Source organism: Mobula hypostoma, chromosome 13 (genome assembly GCF_963921235.1).
Source record: "Mobula hypostoma chromosome 13, sMobHyp1.1, whole genome shotgun sequence".
NCBI classification, from domain to species: Eukaryota; Metazoa; Chordata; class Chondrichthyes; order Myliobatiformes; family Myliobatidae; genus Mobula; species Mobula hypostoma.
In genome coordinates, this window is record NC_086109.1 from 59,777,021 (window position 1) to 59,793,903 (window position 16,883).

Below are 16,883 nucleotides of genomic sequence, written 5' to 3' on the forward strand. Positions count from 1 at the left end.
TACAGATCCTTTGCCAGACCCAACCCTGTCACTCAATGGAGAACATGAGCAGCATCTTAGATCTTACGCCACGTGTGGCTGGGGTGCAGACCCAACTGAGAGGGACACATTTTGGACGTCTTGGTTTTCCCCATGTACAGATCCCACATTCAGGAAGGTGCAGGACATTTCTCTCCAACACTCTCACACATTAGAGGCATGCCATTTCGCTTTCCAATTGCCAACTTCTCCAACATCAATTCATCACCAACTCCCCATTCCTTCTACCCCCACACTCCTCCTCTCAAACTCACAATTGCAACTTTCCAAAGTCAATCCTGTTGGTCCCCTCTTCCTTTTCCTCTCCCAGGTTTTCTTGAGGAATAGAGTATAGGAGCAGGGATGTGATGTTGAGGCTCTATAAGGTGCTGGTGAGACCTCACTTGGAGTACTGTGGGCAGTTTTGGTCTCCTCATTTAAGAAAGGATGTGCTGACATTGGAGAGAGTACAGAGAAGATTCACTAGAATGATTCTGAGAATGAGAGGGTTAACATATGAGGAACGTTTGTCCGCTCTTGGACTGTATTCCTTGGAGTTTAGAAGAATGAGGGGAGACCTCATAGAAACATTTTGAATGTTGAAAGGCATGAACAGAGTGGATGTGGCAAAGTTGTCTCCCATGATGGGGGAGTCTAGTACGAGAGAGCATAACTTAAGGATTGAAGGGCGCCAATTCAGAACAGAAATGTGAAGAAATTTTTTTAGTCAGAGGGTGGTGAATCTATGGAATTTGTTGCCACAGGCAGCAGTGGAGGCCAAGTCATTGGGTGTATTTAAGGCAGAGATTGATAGGTATCTGAGCAGCCAGGGCATCAAAGGTTATGGTGAGAAGGCGGGGGGGGGGTGGGACTAAATGGGAGAATGGATCAGCTCATGATAAAATGGCGGAGCAGACTTGATGGACCGAATGGCCGACTTCTGCTCCTTTGTCTTATGGTCTTATGGTTTTATTCCACCTAGTACAGGACTACAGGAGCGGCCACTCAGCTATAGCCGTCTTCCTGTGGTACAATTGTTGAGGAAAATCCCAAACATTGATGCCTCACAACCGTAGTGACCTGGAGCAAATGCCAACCTCCAGTCCAGCCTTTGTGGGCCTTTCACATTCTCCCTCTGACTGTGTGGATTTCCTCTGAGTTCCTCCCACATCTCAAAGATGCACAGGTTGGCTGGTTAATTAGCGGCTTTAAAGTTACCCTTGACAGTGAGGAGGAGTGGAGGGGGTGGGGAGTATTCAAGGGCAAGTCTGAGACAATAGGTTGGAGAGAAGTAACTGAGGCAAAGGGGTTGATGGGCTTACTTAGGAAGCAACCTTATCCTGGAATGAACTCAACAGATAGACTGAATACAAGGTCATGTTTGCATTTTGATGCACCCAATAAGACCATACGCAAAATGCACCAAATCTTACAGCCACCTCCTCACCGACCAGTATTGCCTTCTGGTTCAGCGCTACCTTGACAATTCAAACTCTTCTGTACCCTTCCATCTCCATCATCTTCCACTGACCTACAGAATTTCACAATGTCGATTTGCCCCAGTTCTTACCTTGGAATATGACACCATCATCATTAGTGGCTGCACCGTAAAGGTAGCCCACATTCGCAGCTGGTGGAGTTGCTGCCTCACAGTGCCAGGGTCTCGGGGTCAATCCCGAACTTCGGGTAATGTCTGTGTGGAGTTTGCACATTCTCCCTGTGACTGTGTGTCCTCCATATGCTCTGGTCTCCTTCCTCATCTCAAGAATGTGTGGACTGGTAAATTAATTGTCTGGTGTCAATTGCCTTAGAGTATGGATGTGAGGTGGAATCTGGAAGAGTTAATGGGAATGTGGGAAAAATAAGGTAAATTATTTTGGAATTAGTGCAAAAGTGAGTGGTTGAAGATAGATGTGGACTCAGTGGTGAAGGGCTTTTTTCTCTGCTGTATCTCTGTGTAATTCTATGATTCTCAGATACCAAGACCAAAGACCACACAACTAACTTCTCCTTGCCAGCTCTCTCTCTTTCACACACACTCACACACTCAAAAACTTGTCAAAACTTCTGTCTCTAAATGTTCATTGTACCTAATTTCCCCTGGCATGGTCCAGCACTAAATTTAGTTTGCTAATACTAAATACAAAATAGTAAATTTTGGTTCTTTTTGCATTATTAATGAAAGGAGTAACAAGTTGTGTGGGTTTACACTGCAGTTCCTAACTTCACGTTATCATAACAGGCTACATCAGATTCAAACCGGAATCGAAATCATCTCATGATCAGGTCCGTAACTTACTTCTTCCGCAGTTCCTTGTTATCCCGCAGAGCTGGTTCATTGGCTGACAGAAGTTTCTGGAGAAAGGCTCGAGCTTCCCTCCAGGCATCCCGTCCCAGAGCCATGAAGGAGTTCAGAGTCGGCTGGAAAATAAATCCAGGGAACAATGAGCCAAGTAACTTCCTGCCTACTGTATTATGCTGTGAATCTAAGTCAGTGCAAGTACTAAGCCAATGCTACCCTCCAGTGTGTACAGATGAAACATCTTTTCTTCTGGGAACCTTGGAAATTAATTGGCTGAGCTGCAACAGAGCAAGGCTGTAGTGGTTTAAAGAACTGAGCAGAAACACCAGCACCCTCTTCCCTTCACTCCCGTGTAACCCAGGATCAACCCATCTGGTCCTGGGGATTTATCCACCTTCAATTCAAGGTGTTGAGTACCTCTTCTTTACTTATGGAGACCTGCACTAGATTTTCACTTTGCCTTCACTGAACTCTACAAATACCCAAGATTCCAGTTAATTGGGCCATTGTTTAATTGGCTCTGGTTCCATTTCATTTATTTGGGATACACGTTTCTTAATTGGGACAGAAGACTGATGCTGAGCAATTTCTAACTAGTGTCACTCATGTGCACTTGTTTGGTAATTAATCATTACACTGTGCTTACAGTGAATAATTTTAAAATAGCATCTGTTGCGTGTGCTTCTGTTCAAAAAAGCAGTGAGTTTTGTCACCGATAGTTGATGAGAAATAAGCACGAAAATAATTCAGAACAGCTTTGCTTGCTGCGGATTCAAGCTTTGAGGCTTGTAGATGCTAGTAATGGCTGGGAGTGAAAATGAAACAACTGCAACAAGTTAGGAACTACGACTATATTGATGGTAACAATATTCATCTTGAATGTTACAATTAAAAAAAAATTTGGAGGATGCAATCATGTGAAAGTAGTCCACTACCTGCACTAGATGTCTGTGCTGATTTTGTTCATTTACACTCAATCAAAAGAACACAGCAGTGTACACATTATGAATTCCTCCTGCAATAACTATTAGTTTTATAGCACTGTAATGATATTGGTGGTGTGCTAATTTGTTCTGCATTTCATTTAAATACATAATTTGTTAGTTGGTTACACAGTAGTTTTATATACCTTTTTAACTAGTTCCATGAAACTTCAACTAATTAGGGCAGCCACTTAATTGGGCCAAAATGTACTGGTCCCATTGTTTCCCAAGTAACTGGAATCCGCTAAACAAATTATTAATTAGACCTCACCTGTGTCTCTGGGTCCAAGTTGCCCCAATGGGCCGTACTCTTTCCTTAGTTATCCTTTTGCTCTGAACATCCTCTGTCTCTCACTGAGCTTTCACGACCCCTTTGTGCATTCTACATTTTCTATTTCAGCACCCCCCTTTGCTCATTCTCATGACAGACCTCTTTTACAATTAGGTCCCCAAACCTGTCTGACGTCCCTCTCCTCTCCTTACTCCACCCTCAATATCCAGGTACCTATTTCCTATTCCCTATCCTGCGCTTTTACCCTTAAAGGGACATTTTGGGCCTTGAATTGTTGTTGATTCTCCTTTGGAATCCTCCCATCCCGTGGCAAGACAGCCCTGGAGTGTGGTGACTCACTGCAACCTTCATCCTGCAGCTCCACTCATTAGCTCTGTTATCACTTTAATTGTGCAGATGTAGACTTATTGCACATAGATGCTCCCAGTCTACCTTTGCCATGTACTCCTTTGTGTTAGTAAATTGTCTATCCCAACCTTTATTACTGGTCCATCCTATCCTTACCCTTGACCACTTTAAAATGCATTAAGTTATGATCACTTTCTCCAAATGCTCTCCCACAGCCACTCCATCCACTTGAACAGCTTTATTCCCCAAGCAGCTCCTCACAGCCGTGTCCGTGTCCTGGACTAAACCACCATCATCACAAACCTCCTTCAAAGGTCCGAAATGCACAACACTCAATTCCATTTGCAACTCCTCACCAATACTTCTGCACATGCGCACGTGCACACACACACACACCACACACACACACACACACACACGCACACACAACACACGCACACCACACCACACACACACACCACACACACACCACACACGCACACCACACACGCATCACACACGCACACCACACACACACACACACCACACACACACACACACCACACACACACCACACACACACACGCACACCACACACACACACACACACAGTATGAGGTGGACAACACTCAGGCATGGCTGATAAGTGAAAAGTAATATTTATTCTACAAAAATGCCAAACAAGCGGCATCTTTGACTACCCACTCTTGATATCACTATTTCCCTCATCTGGGAGTTCCTCACCTGAAGCAGGCGCCTAGATGCCATAGGGTACAAGGGCAGGTTAAAGACCAGGTATTCTGAGGCAAGTGACTTATCACCTGACACCACAAAGTTTCATCGTTCACCTTCCTGATCTGTGCCTTGTGATGGAATTCTCTCCACTTAACTGGACGAGTGCAGCACCAACAACTCTGGAAGCTCACCACCACCCAGGACATTTGGTTGACCCTCCATCAACTACCCTAAACACTCCCTGCCTGCACTACTGGTGCAGAGGGCTACAAAGTTCATTGTACTTCCCCACCCAGGCTACCCTGAGAGCACTTCCCAGCCCAGGACCTCAATGTGTCAGGAAGGACAAGGGCAGCAGGTGCACCTACTGGTTCCAACATGAGCACCCGACTTCATCACCGCCCGGTCTAAGTCCTGAAACAATAACACTGTGGAGCACATTCACCCAAAGGACTGCAGGGGCCCACCACCACCCTCAGAAGGGTAATTAGTGATGGGTAATAAATACTGGATTTGCACGTGATGTACAGAACCTATCTCAGAAAAACTCATTCTGTTCCACTGCTGAACCAATTGTCAGCGTTGCAGGAGGTATATGCAGTCTTATGAGGTTGGGGTGCCCTCTGCTGGGAACATCAGAATGCCTTTATGAATGTCTGAGTTACAAATAAATCATCCAAAAGTGCTGACTGAATTATTTAATAGTTGTAGAAATGGTTACAAGACAGATCAGAACAAGGCAGATAACTATTGCTCTTTCCATCTTTCCTCCTTCACTGTAACTTCAAACCTGTTTGACTTCTAAACCTGCTCTGAATATAATTAACATTAAAGTTGCTGGTGAACGCAGCAGGCCAGGCAGCATCTCTAGGAAGAGGTACAGTCGATATTTCAGGCCAAGACCCTTCGTCAGGACAAACGTTAGTCCTGCCATTGGAGACCAGATATTGGACCTTGGACCTAAGTTAGTCCTGACGAAGGGTCCCGGCCTGAAACATCGACTGTACCTCTTCCCAGAAATGCTGCCTGGCCTGCTGCGTTCACCAGCAACTTTGATGTGTGTTGCTTGAATTTCCAGCATCTGCAGAATTCCTCGTGTTTACAGAGGATAACATTAACCAGCTTCTCTCCCCAACAGCCATTCACAGCCAGCTCATCAGCCTGGGTTCCAAACCATAGGCATTGTCCCCAGATTCCAGTTACCTGATCCCTGAAAGGACAAAGCTTCCAATCCCCAATTCCATCCTGGAATTCCTGGACATCTGACCCAGGTCACCTTTGTCCTTCAGTAAGCCCAAATTCCTCTAACATCACCTTGAGAGAGCAGTAATTTCTGCCTGTCCATTGGCACCCTACCCAGTCAAACCCCTGATCCGTGACCCTCTGCCACACTCGACAAAACTCCCATGGAGAAGCTCCCATGGGGAAGGGAGTGGATAGGAAAGTGAACCAAGGGAAACCATACTCTCCAGGCTCTACCAGCTACACTAACTACACACTACTGCACAACCCCATACGACTTCTGCGTCAAAGGTAAATCAACCCTTTCAATGAGCTCCAAAGAGCCAGCAATTATTTTGCACCAAGACCCGCGCCTGATGCAGTTGTTACCTGAGTGAATACATGTTGGCTTGAGGATAGAACAGGACCAGTGAAGAGATGCTTTACGATGCTAAGGTCCAATATCTGGTCTCCAATGGCAACACCAATTCTATGGATAGGCTGGACAAGATAAAAATGTAGAGATTATAAAAGACAGATGTTAATAAATGTACAACGGAAGAGCGATGGGATTCTTGATCCTAGATTCCTGATTGATCAGGGCACAAAAGGTTATGGAGAGAAGGCAGGAGATTGGGCCTGAGAAGAAAATTGGATCAGCCACGCTGAAATGCTGGAGCAGACTTGATGGGCCAAATGGTCTAATTCTGCTCCTCTATCTTATGGGATTAAAGCCACCAACGTTCAGAATGTTCAAAGTGGTCAACACCTCTTTCCACACGAAGACTTCAACCCTGCTCTAAAAAGTATGTGCATCTCACACCACTGCAGATACACCCTTCCACTACTGATTATTTCACTGTCCTTTCCAGACAGCACAGCCCAGCACAGCGGGAGGTAACAAACACCGTGACCACACCTCAATGTAACATGTAAAAAAGCTGAAGTTGCCATCACAATCCACTGACACTGACAGGTGCGGCTACTCAGAGGGACCAGGGTGTCCTTTGACAGAAATTAGTGAAGGTGAATCCAACTCCATTGATCATTGCAACACTTAGAAAGTTTAACATAGACTTTTCTGCTCCAGTTATCCCAGCCTCCTGGAGAAAAGACTTGTAGAAAACTTTACTCTAAGTGTTGAATCCATCATCTGCATCAGCAGTTCCAAAATGTCCCACTGGAAGGGATGCTCAGTGGAGATGGGTTGGCGGACACAGATTCTGGGTGATGTGGACAACACCGGCAGTGTCGGGCCTTGGAGCGTAGACAATGTGGTCAGTTCAGTATCCTCAAGATAACTAATACTTATTGGCCGCTGCAGCGCTGGCATTTAGGGCAGCAATGAAGGTCCTCTACCTCTGTTTGTCCTTGGTCATCTTCTCCATCGTGCCCCTGGTATGGTTCAGTATTCTTAGTCGCACATAGATAAAGAAGGATTCTTCATTGCTGTTTCCATAATAATTTTGTTTGACCAGTCAGGGTTGTTAGTCCTGAGCTGAACTCCCGAACCTGGAGGACCAGTGGACCACTCTTAGTCTGGCCTCTACCCTTTGACCTGTTTGGCATGAGTGACCCACCAAGACCGAAAGCACAAGGCCCTGACTCCAGACAACAGAGCTCTCTGGGCCATTGAGGTATGCAAGCCTCTAAACCCTGTGACAAGTTTGTGGTCGTCTTGGAAGTAGGTAACTAATAAATATGCAATAAAAACTGCCCTTTCACTGTTACCTATAGTTACTAGTTAAACTTGGTAGGCTTTAACTGCAGCAGTAAAAAAGAGATTAACGTGCAAAGTATCTCTTAAATGTTTTAAAGAAGTTGCTGTGGTAATGGGGATAAAACGTTGGAGCTATTTGTATGCAGTAGCTGCAGCAGGAGAGGGTGGTGCAGTGACACGGCGGGTAGTGCTGCTGCCGACAGCTCCAGTGACCCAGATTCAATCCCGATCTCCAGCAGTGTCTGCGTGGAGTGTGCACGTTCCTCCTGTGACAATGTGGGTTTAGTGTGACTGCGCTAGCTTTCTCCCACATCCCAGAGACGCGCCGGTTAGCACTTCAACTGACCGTTGCAAATTGTTCCACTTGTGCGTGAGTGGAAGGTGCCGGGCGTAGTTTTTGGGACCGTGCCCAGAAGAAAACGGGGCTAGTTCTTCATGGTCAGCATGGGCTCGGTTAGCTGAAGGGCCTGTTTCAGTACTGTGTGACCAGTGAATCTGCCTCTCCCAACCTGCCCAATATTGCAACATATTCTGAATGGGCTTTTAAGAAAAAAGTGATGTTAGAGAAAACTTCTTTATCTAATAGCCTGATGAAGTTTAATAAAAACCTAATGTTGTTCTTTCTGGGAGTTAAATTAGCTCACCACCTGTTGCATGAAGAAGAAACCTAAAGAAATAAGTAGCATATCTTTATGAATTGGATTAAGCTGTGGTGTTGATCAGGGTGAGTGCCTTTATTATGGGAGACAGCTGGATACCATCCATCATCCGATCAATCCTGCCATTTGCAACTCTGCTGTCATCTTTTCCCTTGACTCCCCTAACCCAGCTGCCTACGTTTTGGATAATACAGCAGCTTGTGATACTACTGGTGTCGTGGAAAGGCCTTCAGCACTTCCCCTTGTCCAATGTACCCGATGTTTTCCTTCTCTTCAATAGCACTGCAAAGCCCATCGATGGTGTAGTGACATCAGCACCGAACTTCAAGGTGAATGGTCCCGAGTTCGAATCCGGCTGGCTCCTTGCACGCTTTCCATCTGTGCTGGCTTGAGCATCAAATACTACAGAAACGGCAAGAATGCTGCCTGATGCACCAGAGGGCACAAAAAGCAACAACAGCAGCACCCACAGAGAGATTACTCTCCCAACACCAACTTCAGTGATTTCAGATGATGCAAAGTATCACAATCTCAGTCTAGTTCGCAGAATAATGTTACTCATTGAATCATTACATGAGTAAACTGAACAAAAGTAAGTACCGGTCGACCTTCACTAATCTGACTACCTGTAATCCGGTTCCTTCGATAATCCGGCACTGATTATGCTTAATGTGATCCTTCTGTAATTCGGCATTTTCACTAGTCCGGCACTCCTCAGGTCCCAATGGTGCCAGATTAGTGAAGGTCGACCTATACTAAGTCCTGATGAAGGGTCTCGGCCTGAAACGTCGACTGTTTATTCCCCTCCATAGATGCTGCCTGACTTGCTAAGGTCCTCCAGTATTTTGTGTGTGTTGCTCAAGATTTCAAGAATCTGGAGAATCCTTTGTGTTTGAGACTAAGTATTTTCTAGGTTTAGACGTAGGAATCTTTCATCTCATAGACTGAATAGTTTAGCACTTATATTCTCTGCCTGTTAGGTCCATCAGGGGTATAAATCAGTTACATATTGTCTGCAGTTTCCCTTATTTCAAGCAGTTTTTGTTGACTGGTCTGACAATGATTGATGAGGAGATGTACTCTTGATGATCAATCCAAGGCCAACAGACCAACATGATCAAGGTCCCAAATGGGCCAGCCGATAAAACTTACACTGCAAACTTTATAACGCTCTTTGGCAAAGTACAGTAAACCTTTGCACTCACTGCAAATGCAGTCACTGATTACTGGTGGGGTCTCTCATTAACTTTCAAGTTTAACCACTTCAGTATCAGGTTACTGAATGTTCTGAGTACACATTGCTGGACCTGATGGTACTCCTAATTGGATTGCACTTTGAGCAGTCTGTATCCTGAAGCTTACTTTGTTTCTCCTCGACACCTCCATCCCACAACAGGATAGCCTGAGGGGTCTTTGCTTCTCCATAGTACTGAGACTAATCAGTTCCTCCATCACCCTCCTACTCTATTCCCCCCCAACCCAGTGCCCTTATGACCTACCATCCTCTTCATCCAATGGCCCCCAACCCAACATTTCTTTCTTCAGCCAAACCCTCATCATCCACTGTCTTCTTCCCCCAACCACTGCCCTCACCATGCACCCTCCTGCCTCACCCTCCCTCTTCACCTGGCTGAATTTATCCTCACATTGAACAACTTCCCTTTAATTCCTCACACTTGCTCCCAAATCAAAGTTGTAGCAATGGGAACCCACGTCGCTCCCAGTTATGTGAACCTTTCTGTGGCATGCATGAAATGCTGCTTGCTTCAGTCTTGCTCAGGTCTCTCTCTCTCTCTCTCTCTCTCTCTCTCTCACCCCGAAGGTCAACACATTCACCTTTACCCTCTCCTTTAATGGCATTATTTGGCCAGTTGGAATGGAAGGACTCCTTCATTGGTTGAAACTGTTGAGATTCCCATCACAGCTGAGGTGTGACCAGGGCAACATTTGCTTCTGTCTTCCCCTTTGATCTTCGCTGTCATGTTCATACCAAACTTTGAAGATGAACATCAAAAAATTGTAGATGCTGGAAATCTGAAATAGAGACTGAAAATTCTTTTTGTTTTAAAATTCAGATCTTTGTAAATGCCCCCTTTCTTCTTGATCTCTAATCTGCTCACCTTCGATTGAACATCAGCCTCAAAGACTCACCACAATGAGGTTTTAACCTGTACGACAAATGTATGAACATTTACATTTACAAATGTTTGACCATGGGAGAGTTCAAACGGTGACATTTATTCAAGCCTGCCTCCAGAATTTACAAAAGAACATTGCTGGAACCTATAAAGTGGTTAGTCACAATCCTTAAAGATGTCTGAGTTTTTGGAGTTACATTGATCATTCACATCCACTATTACACACCCTATTGGTAACAACTTGCAATTCTGCAACTTCATTTCATCAACCATTCTGTCCTTTAATCTCACATCTCTAGCAGTCACTGTTTCTCTGCTTTTCTTACAGTAATTTAATCAGACACAGCTCAGGTTTAATCACTGCTGTCTCACAGCTGCCTCCTTCACCATCTATCCCATTCAACATCCTCATTTTCACTCTGTCAGACCTTTCCCTTTGGTGTCTAGCTGCCCCCACTTTTTCTGCCACTTACAACTACTTTTCCTTGTTCTCATGAAAGGGCATTGGCCTAATATTAACTCGCTCTCTCTGCAGACCTGATGAACATTTGTAGCAGTCTCTGCCTAATCACTTCAAGGTTCTTTCACCATTTCTCAAAATTATCTCAGGATACTTCATCACTGAATGCAGTTTAATCAAAGACAATGATATATAGCAGATATTCTCGTATGTAAAGGGTGCACACCTTCCTCACAATGTTCATACTGTACATTCTAACTGCTCAACAGTAGCTCTGGGATTAATGTAAAAATTCTGAGGACGGACAGCCCAAATAAAGCTACTTCAATCCTGCACGCGCCCCCCCCCCCCCATCCCCTGCAGTATTAGGAAAGTCCAAACTGTTTCCCTTGCATCTGTTCTGAGCTGTTTCTGGAGTGGAGTCTATTTCAGAGAAAGTCGGTGATAGCTCTTTCCCAGCCTGAGCCAACATTTCCCATTCAAACAGCATCACATGAAAGAAAGCAGATTATCATTTGTTTCTCTGCCCACTTGGATCTGATTGCTCTGCCCCTATAGGCCCTGAAAGTGCAATGTTCCCTCTCCACAGCTGCTGCCTGACTCCCTATGCTTTCCAGCAATTTCCGTTTCCATTACAGGAACCAGACAGGATGAGAGATTGAACTTTGTCAGGATATGAAAATCCTGCCTCCTTACAAGCCTTCACTTTCATCTTTGTACACAGATCTACATCTCTAGCAAGGGCACATTTTAAAACACTGACTTTCAAAACAAAAATAAACAAATTGGTTGTAAAGATTTTAATATTGTAGATTTAGAAAGTTAACATTTCAAAAGATCAACCTGTACTCTGAGTAATTTCTATCCTACAGTGTTACAGTGCTGCTAACACCAGGCAGGAAATTCAGAAGAAACGTTACCCTCGATTCTCCCTTCACAGATCCTGCCTGACACACCGAGAGTTTCTGGAGGTTGCTGGTTTTACTTTAGCTCAGTGATTCCCAAGGGGGGCAGTAAGACCCACCTCCAAAGGGGGCAGTTACGTGTTTTAAGGGGGCATTGGGAGAAAGAGAAGTCCTCAGGGAGCATTCACGATTCTTGGGGGGAGGGGCGGTAAGTGGCGCCCTAACTTGAGGCACTTCCAAAGAAAAGGACAAGGCACTGGAACACAAGAAGAACCAAAGCTCTGCAGGCGGTGAGCACTCGTTGTCACAACGTATCTTTGACTCGGCAATCTCATTCGACCTTACCAACCAGACTTATTGGGGATGCATAAATTAGCAACCAGGGTGCCCAACAGTTCCCCTTGACTCGCAGCACAAAATGAGTTCATGCAATTTAACAGTTGGCAGGTCAAGTACATCCTCTCAACTTTCTCTACAGATCTACAGAAAACAGGTTGTGCAACGATACAGCACTGGCCAAAACCAAACGGTGAAACAGAGCCAATCAGTGAACCTGCTGACCATGGGGATTCCTCTTGAGGTGTTCAAAGGGTGGTCAAGGAACATCTTTGGAGATTATGAGACTTTACGTGATTGGTCAATCGCACTAACTGGAATAGTATAAAGGTAACTTGCCGAACACCAGCTCTATCCCGACTAACACTCAAATTCCAGTCTGAATCCTTGTTAACGTAATTTTCACTGTTGTGATCGTCTTCATCTTCACCTCGCCGTTCCTTTGTCTGCCACTACCATCATTCCATCCTCCTCAACTCACTGTCATCGTCAGCATCTGATAGACATTCCCATTTTGTGTTAATTTTTTATTTTAATTTAGCCCCATTAATGATGGATAAATACGTACTGCGCGATCTCTACAAGTCTGAAGGCAATGAAGCCTTGAATTCTAATCCTGCTACGAAACAGAAACTACAGAAAGTTTGTCAATACAATGTTACAAACCTGGAGAACGGTTTTATTCCACTCCCATCAGATCAGTGATGCCCCATGTGTCTTATTTGTAATACTGTATGTCTAATGAAGCCATGAAACCATCAAGATTGCAGGAACACTTCTGTAAAACACACCCTAAAAAGGCTGCTTGTGGTATTACTCAATTCCAGAAGATGAAAGAAGCATTGGAAAAGCATTGCACACTCAAGTTATTTGCCAAGGAAGCTGGAAGTGACCTGGATAGGGGTCTCATTGCTTCTTATAATATTTCCAAAATGATGGGAAGTGTGGAAAATCTCATAATTGGTGTCAGAAGTGCTCACAACTGTTCTCAGAATGGACACCAGTACTTTAAAATTAATTCTTCTGAGTAATAACTGTAGCTTATCATATTGATGAAATGAGTGAAGACATCGAGTATCAACTATGCAGAGAGCTACAAAAAAACAGAATTTGGGATACAACTGAATGATTTAACTGTGTGAGACAACGCGGAATTGCTAACTGCACATGTACATTTTATCAAAAATGGAAAGTTTATGAAGGGATTCTCTTTTGTAAAAAATTAAAACAAATATCAATGGAGAATCAATCTACGATGAGCACAGAATGTATATTGAGGATAAAAGTATTCCGATTAGGAATATGATTTCTTGTGCACAATATATGACAAGTCACTATGCTGCTTTAGTGACATTTATGAAAAAAGAAATTCCAAGTCTGTTTGCAATCCATTGTATAATTCACCATCAACATCTTTCTGCCAAAAAAACTCAACTAGTGACTTTTTTCAAGCATAACTCTTGTAATATCTGCTATCAACAAAATTAAAGCTCATCTATTAAAGAGCAGAATATTTCCCCAGTTATGCCAAGATAACAATGAAGAGTTTGAACGTTTGCTTCTTCACACTGAGGTGCATTGGCTGTCAAAAGGCTGCTGCTTAAAATGGTTCTTTGATCTTTTTGACACTGTGCTTGAATTTTTGCTCCAAGCTGACAAAAGCTTGAGAAACAAGATTGAACTTCTACATGGAGATTTGGCATACCTAGCCAATCTGTATGACAAAATGAACATTCTAAATATGAAACTGCAGGGTGAGAATTTCAATTTAATCCAGGCAAAAAGTGCAGTGTCCACTTTTATTGCAACATTGGAAAAATACAAGGAAAACATTGGGAGAAGAATGTTCTCAGTTTCCCTGCATGGAAAGTATGGCACTCTCTTTCACAGACAGTTATTTGCAAGGGTACTGCTTATACCTGCAGTCACTGAAGAAGGATTTTCAAAATTGATTCAAAGCCTGCTGCGTTCACCAGCAACTTTGATGTGTGTTGCTGGACAGACAATACTGATGGGTTTGCTGCACTTGCTAACACCCTTGCCAAATTGGGACCTCCCATAAATTGGGATGATCGCCTAGATAATCCTGGTGAGAAATTGGGAAGTAAAATGGCTAGATTGTTGTGAGAAATAAATTTTCCATCAAAATGGGGTTCTCATACTGATGGCTGTTGGCAGCTGGCCACAGCCTTGCACCAACATTTCAAAAGGACCCATGAAGTGGAACAAGAAAAGGATAAATTGAGGGATTTAGATTAGATTATGAGGACACGCAGTCCTCTTTTATTGTCATTTAGTAATGCATGCATTAAGAAATGATACAATGTTCCTCCAGAATGATATCACAGAAACACAAGACAAACCAACTGAAAAACTGACAAAAACCATATAATTATAACATATAGTTACAACAGTGCAAAGCAATACCGTAATTTGATAAAGAACAGACCATGGGCACGGTAAAAAAAAAAGCCTCAAAGTCTCTCGAAAGTCCCATCATCTCATGCAGACGGTAGAAGGAAGAAAAACTCTCTCTGCCATGAGCTTCCAGCGCCGCAAACTTGCCGATGCAGCACCCTGGAAGCACCCGACCATAGCCGACTCTTGAGTCCGTCCGAAAACTTCGAGCCTCCGACACCGAGCACCATCTCTGCCGAGTGCTTCGACCCCGGCCCCGGCCCCGGCAACCGGCAACTGGCAATAGGCAAAGCCGAGGATTTGGGGGCTTCCCCTCCGGAGATTCTCGATCGCACAGTAGCAGCGGCAGTGAAGCGGGCATTTCAGAAGTTTCACCAGACGTTCCTCCGTGCTTCTCACGTCTGTCTCCATCAAATCAGGATTGTGCACGGTATGAAGTGAATGCTTTGAAGAGAGGTGCTCAGTAATGACTGAGGTGGTGAGGACCAGTCAGAATAGGGCACAGGAAGCTGAGGATAAGGGAACTAAGATGGCATGTAGGCTAGTGCAAATTAAACATCAGGAGGCGGCCCACTGCCAGAATTATACCCCCCCGATCCCATGAAGATAAGATCGATGTTGCTATCCAGGGGAGACCCAGACGCCTGGGATGGGGATATATGGTACAATGATAATGGGTCCTTTGGTGAGGGGGAAACTGCTTTGGCCCCAGAACCATTGCTGGCTCGGCCTGTTGTGGTGACTTCTCAGAAAAATGTCCATGGGCAGCCGGGAGTACAGACTCTCGGGTACAAGTATAATGATAAGGAGCTATCTGAGATGGCTGCTCGTTTTGAACAAAGGTCTGGGGAATCACTGACTGAATGGTTCCTCTGCTTGTGGGATGATGGAGGTGCTAGTATAACCTTTTATCCTGAAGAACTAGCAAGGCTAGGGTCTTTAACCTCGAATTCTTGTATTAATATTGATATTCTCATATTTGGAGTAATGTGTGCAGTTTTGGTCACCAAATTACAGGAAGGATATTAATAAGGTTGAAAGAGTGCAGAGAAGGTTTACAAGGATGTTGCTGGGACTTGAGAAACTCAGTTACAGAGAAAGGTTGAATAGGTTAGGACTTTATTCCCTGGAGCTTAGAAGAATGAGGAGAGATTTGATAGAGGTTTATAAAATTATGATGGGTATAGAAAGAGAGAATGCAAGCAGGCTTTTTCCACTGAGGCTGGGGGAGAAAAAAAAGAGGACATGGGTTAAGGGTGAAGGGGGAAAAGTTTAAAGGGAACATTAGAGGGGGCTTCTTCACACAGAGAGTGGTGGGAGTGTGGAATGAGCTGCCAGATGAAGTGGTAAATGCGGGCTCACTTTTAACATTTAAAAACTTGGACAGGTACATGGATGGGAGGTGTATGGAAGGATGTGGTCCGTGTGCAAGTCAGTGGGACGAGGCAGAAAAATGGTTCGGCACAGCCAAGAAGGGCCAAAAGGCCTGTTTCTGTGCTGTAATGTTCTATGGTTCTATGATTTGAACAATCTGAAAATTCCAAACTGGGTAATAAACCCATTTCTTTGCAAGGTGGAAGAACAGAAAGAGAGCTTGCAAGAAGAAATGATCGAAATTCAGAATGATGACGAAGCAAAAATGCCTTTCAAAAATGTCGGCTTTTGTGGTATGTGGCTACACTGTCTTGGTCTTTGGAGAACAGCGAAAATGCTCTTCATTGCATTTCCATCCCCCTACCTCAGTGGTCCCCAACCATCGGGCCGCGGACCGGTACCGGGCCGCAGAGCATGCGCTACCGGGCCGCGAGGAAACGACATGATTTGGTCAGCTGCACCTTTCCTCATACCCTGTCACGGCCACTGATCAGCCATTACGCATGCGAGGTCATGACCTGCGCGTCATCCGTGTCAGGGCGGGAAGGCGATCAACTCCTCGAGCTTGCAAATGACGATGGGCTGAAAAGTATGTTTGACATAACATCTCTGTCGGCATTTTGGATCAAAGTCAAGGCTAAATATCCTGAGATAGCCACGAAAGCACTCAAAACGTTGCTTCCATTTCCAACATTTTTCTGCGAAGTGGAGTTTTCTGCGATGAATGCAACGAAAACTAAACTGCGGAATAGACTGGACGTCAGGAACCCCCTTCAAGTATCGCTGTCTCCCATCACCCCTTGATAGGACGGTGTTGTTGCAGGGAAACAAGCCCAGGGCTCCCACTGATTCAGCGATATTGGTGTGTTGCAATGATTTTATATATTCATACAGGGAAAATATGTGCTGTGCGTTTAATATCCAAATATTACTTAAAATGTTATGATGCTATTGACTTATAAGTGACCTATATAACCATATAACAATAACAGGCG

General features: G+C 44.4%; 1 protein-coding gene across 2 annotated transcripts in view; it reads right to left on the reverse strand.

Moving 5' to 3' along the window:
* Nucleotides 1–16,883, reverse strand: part of fah (fumarylacetoacetate hydrolase (fumarylacetoacetase)) — a 69,842-nt gene that overhangs the window by 50,906 nt on the left and 2,053 nt on the right. For both annotated transcript variants that reach the window (XM_063065772.1, XM_063065771.1), the window contains exons 2-3: nt 6,269–6,379; nt 2,318–2,439 (exon numbers count right to left, since the gene is read on the reverse strand). In XM_063065772.1, coding sequence (XP_062921842.1) covers nt 2,318–2,439; nt 6,269–6,379 — 233 coding nt within the window. The remainder of the gene's footprint in view (nt 1–2,317; nt 2,440–6,268; nt 6,380–16,883) is intronic.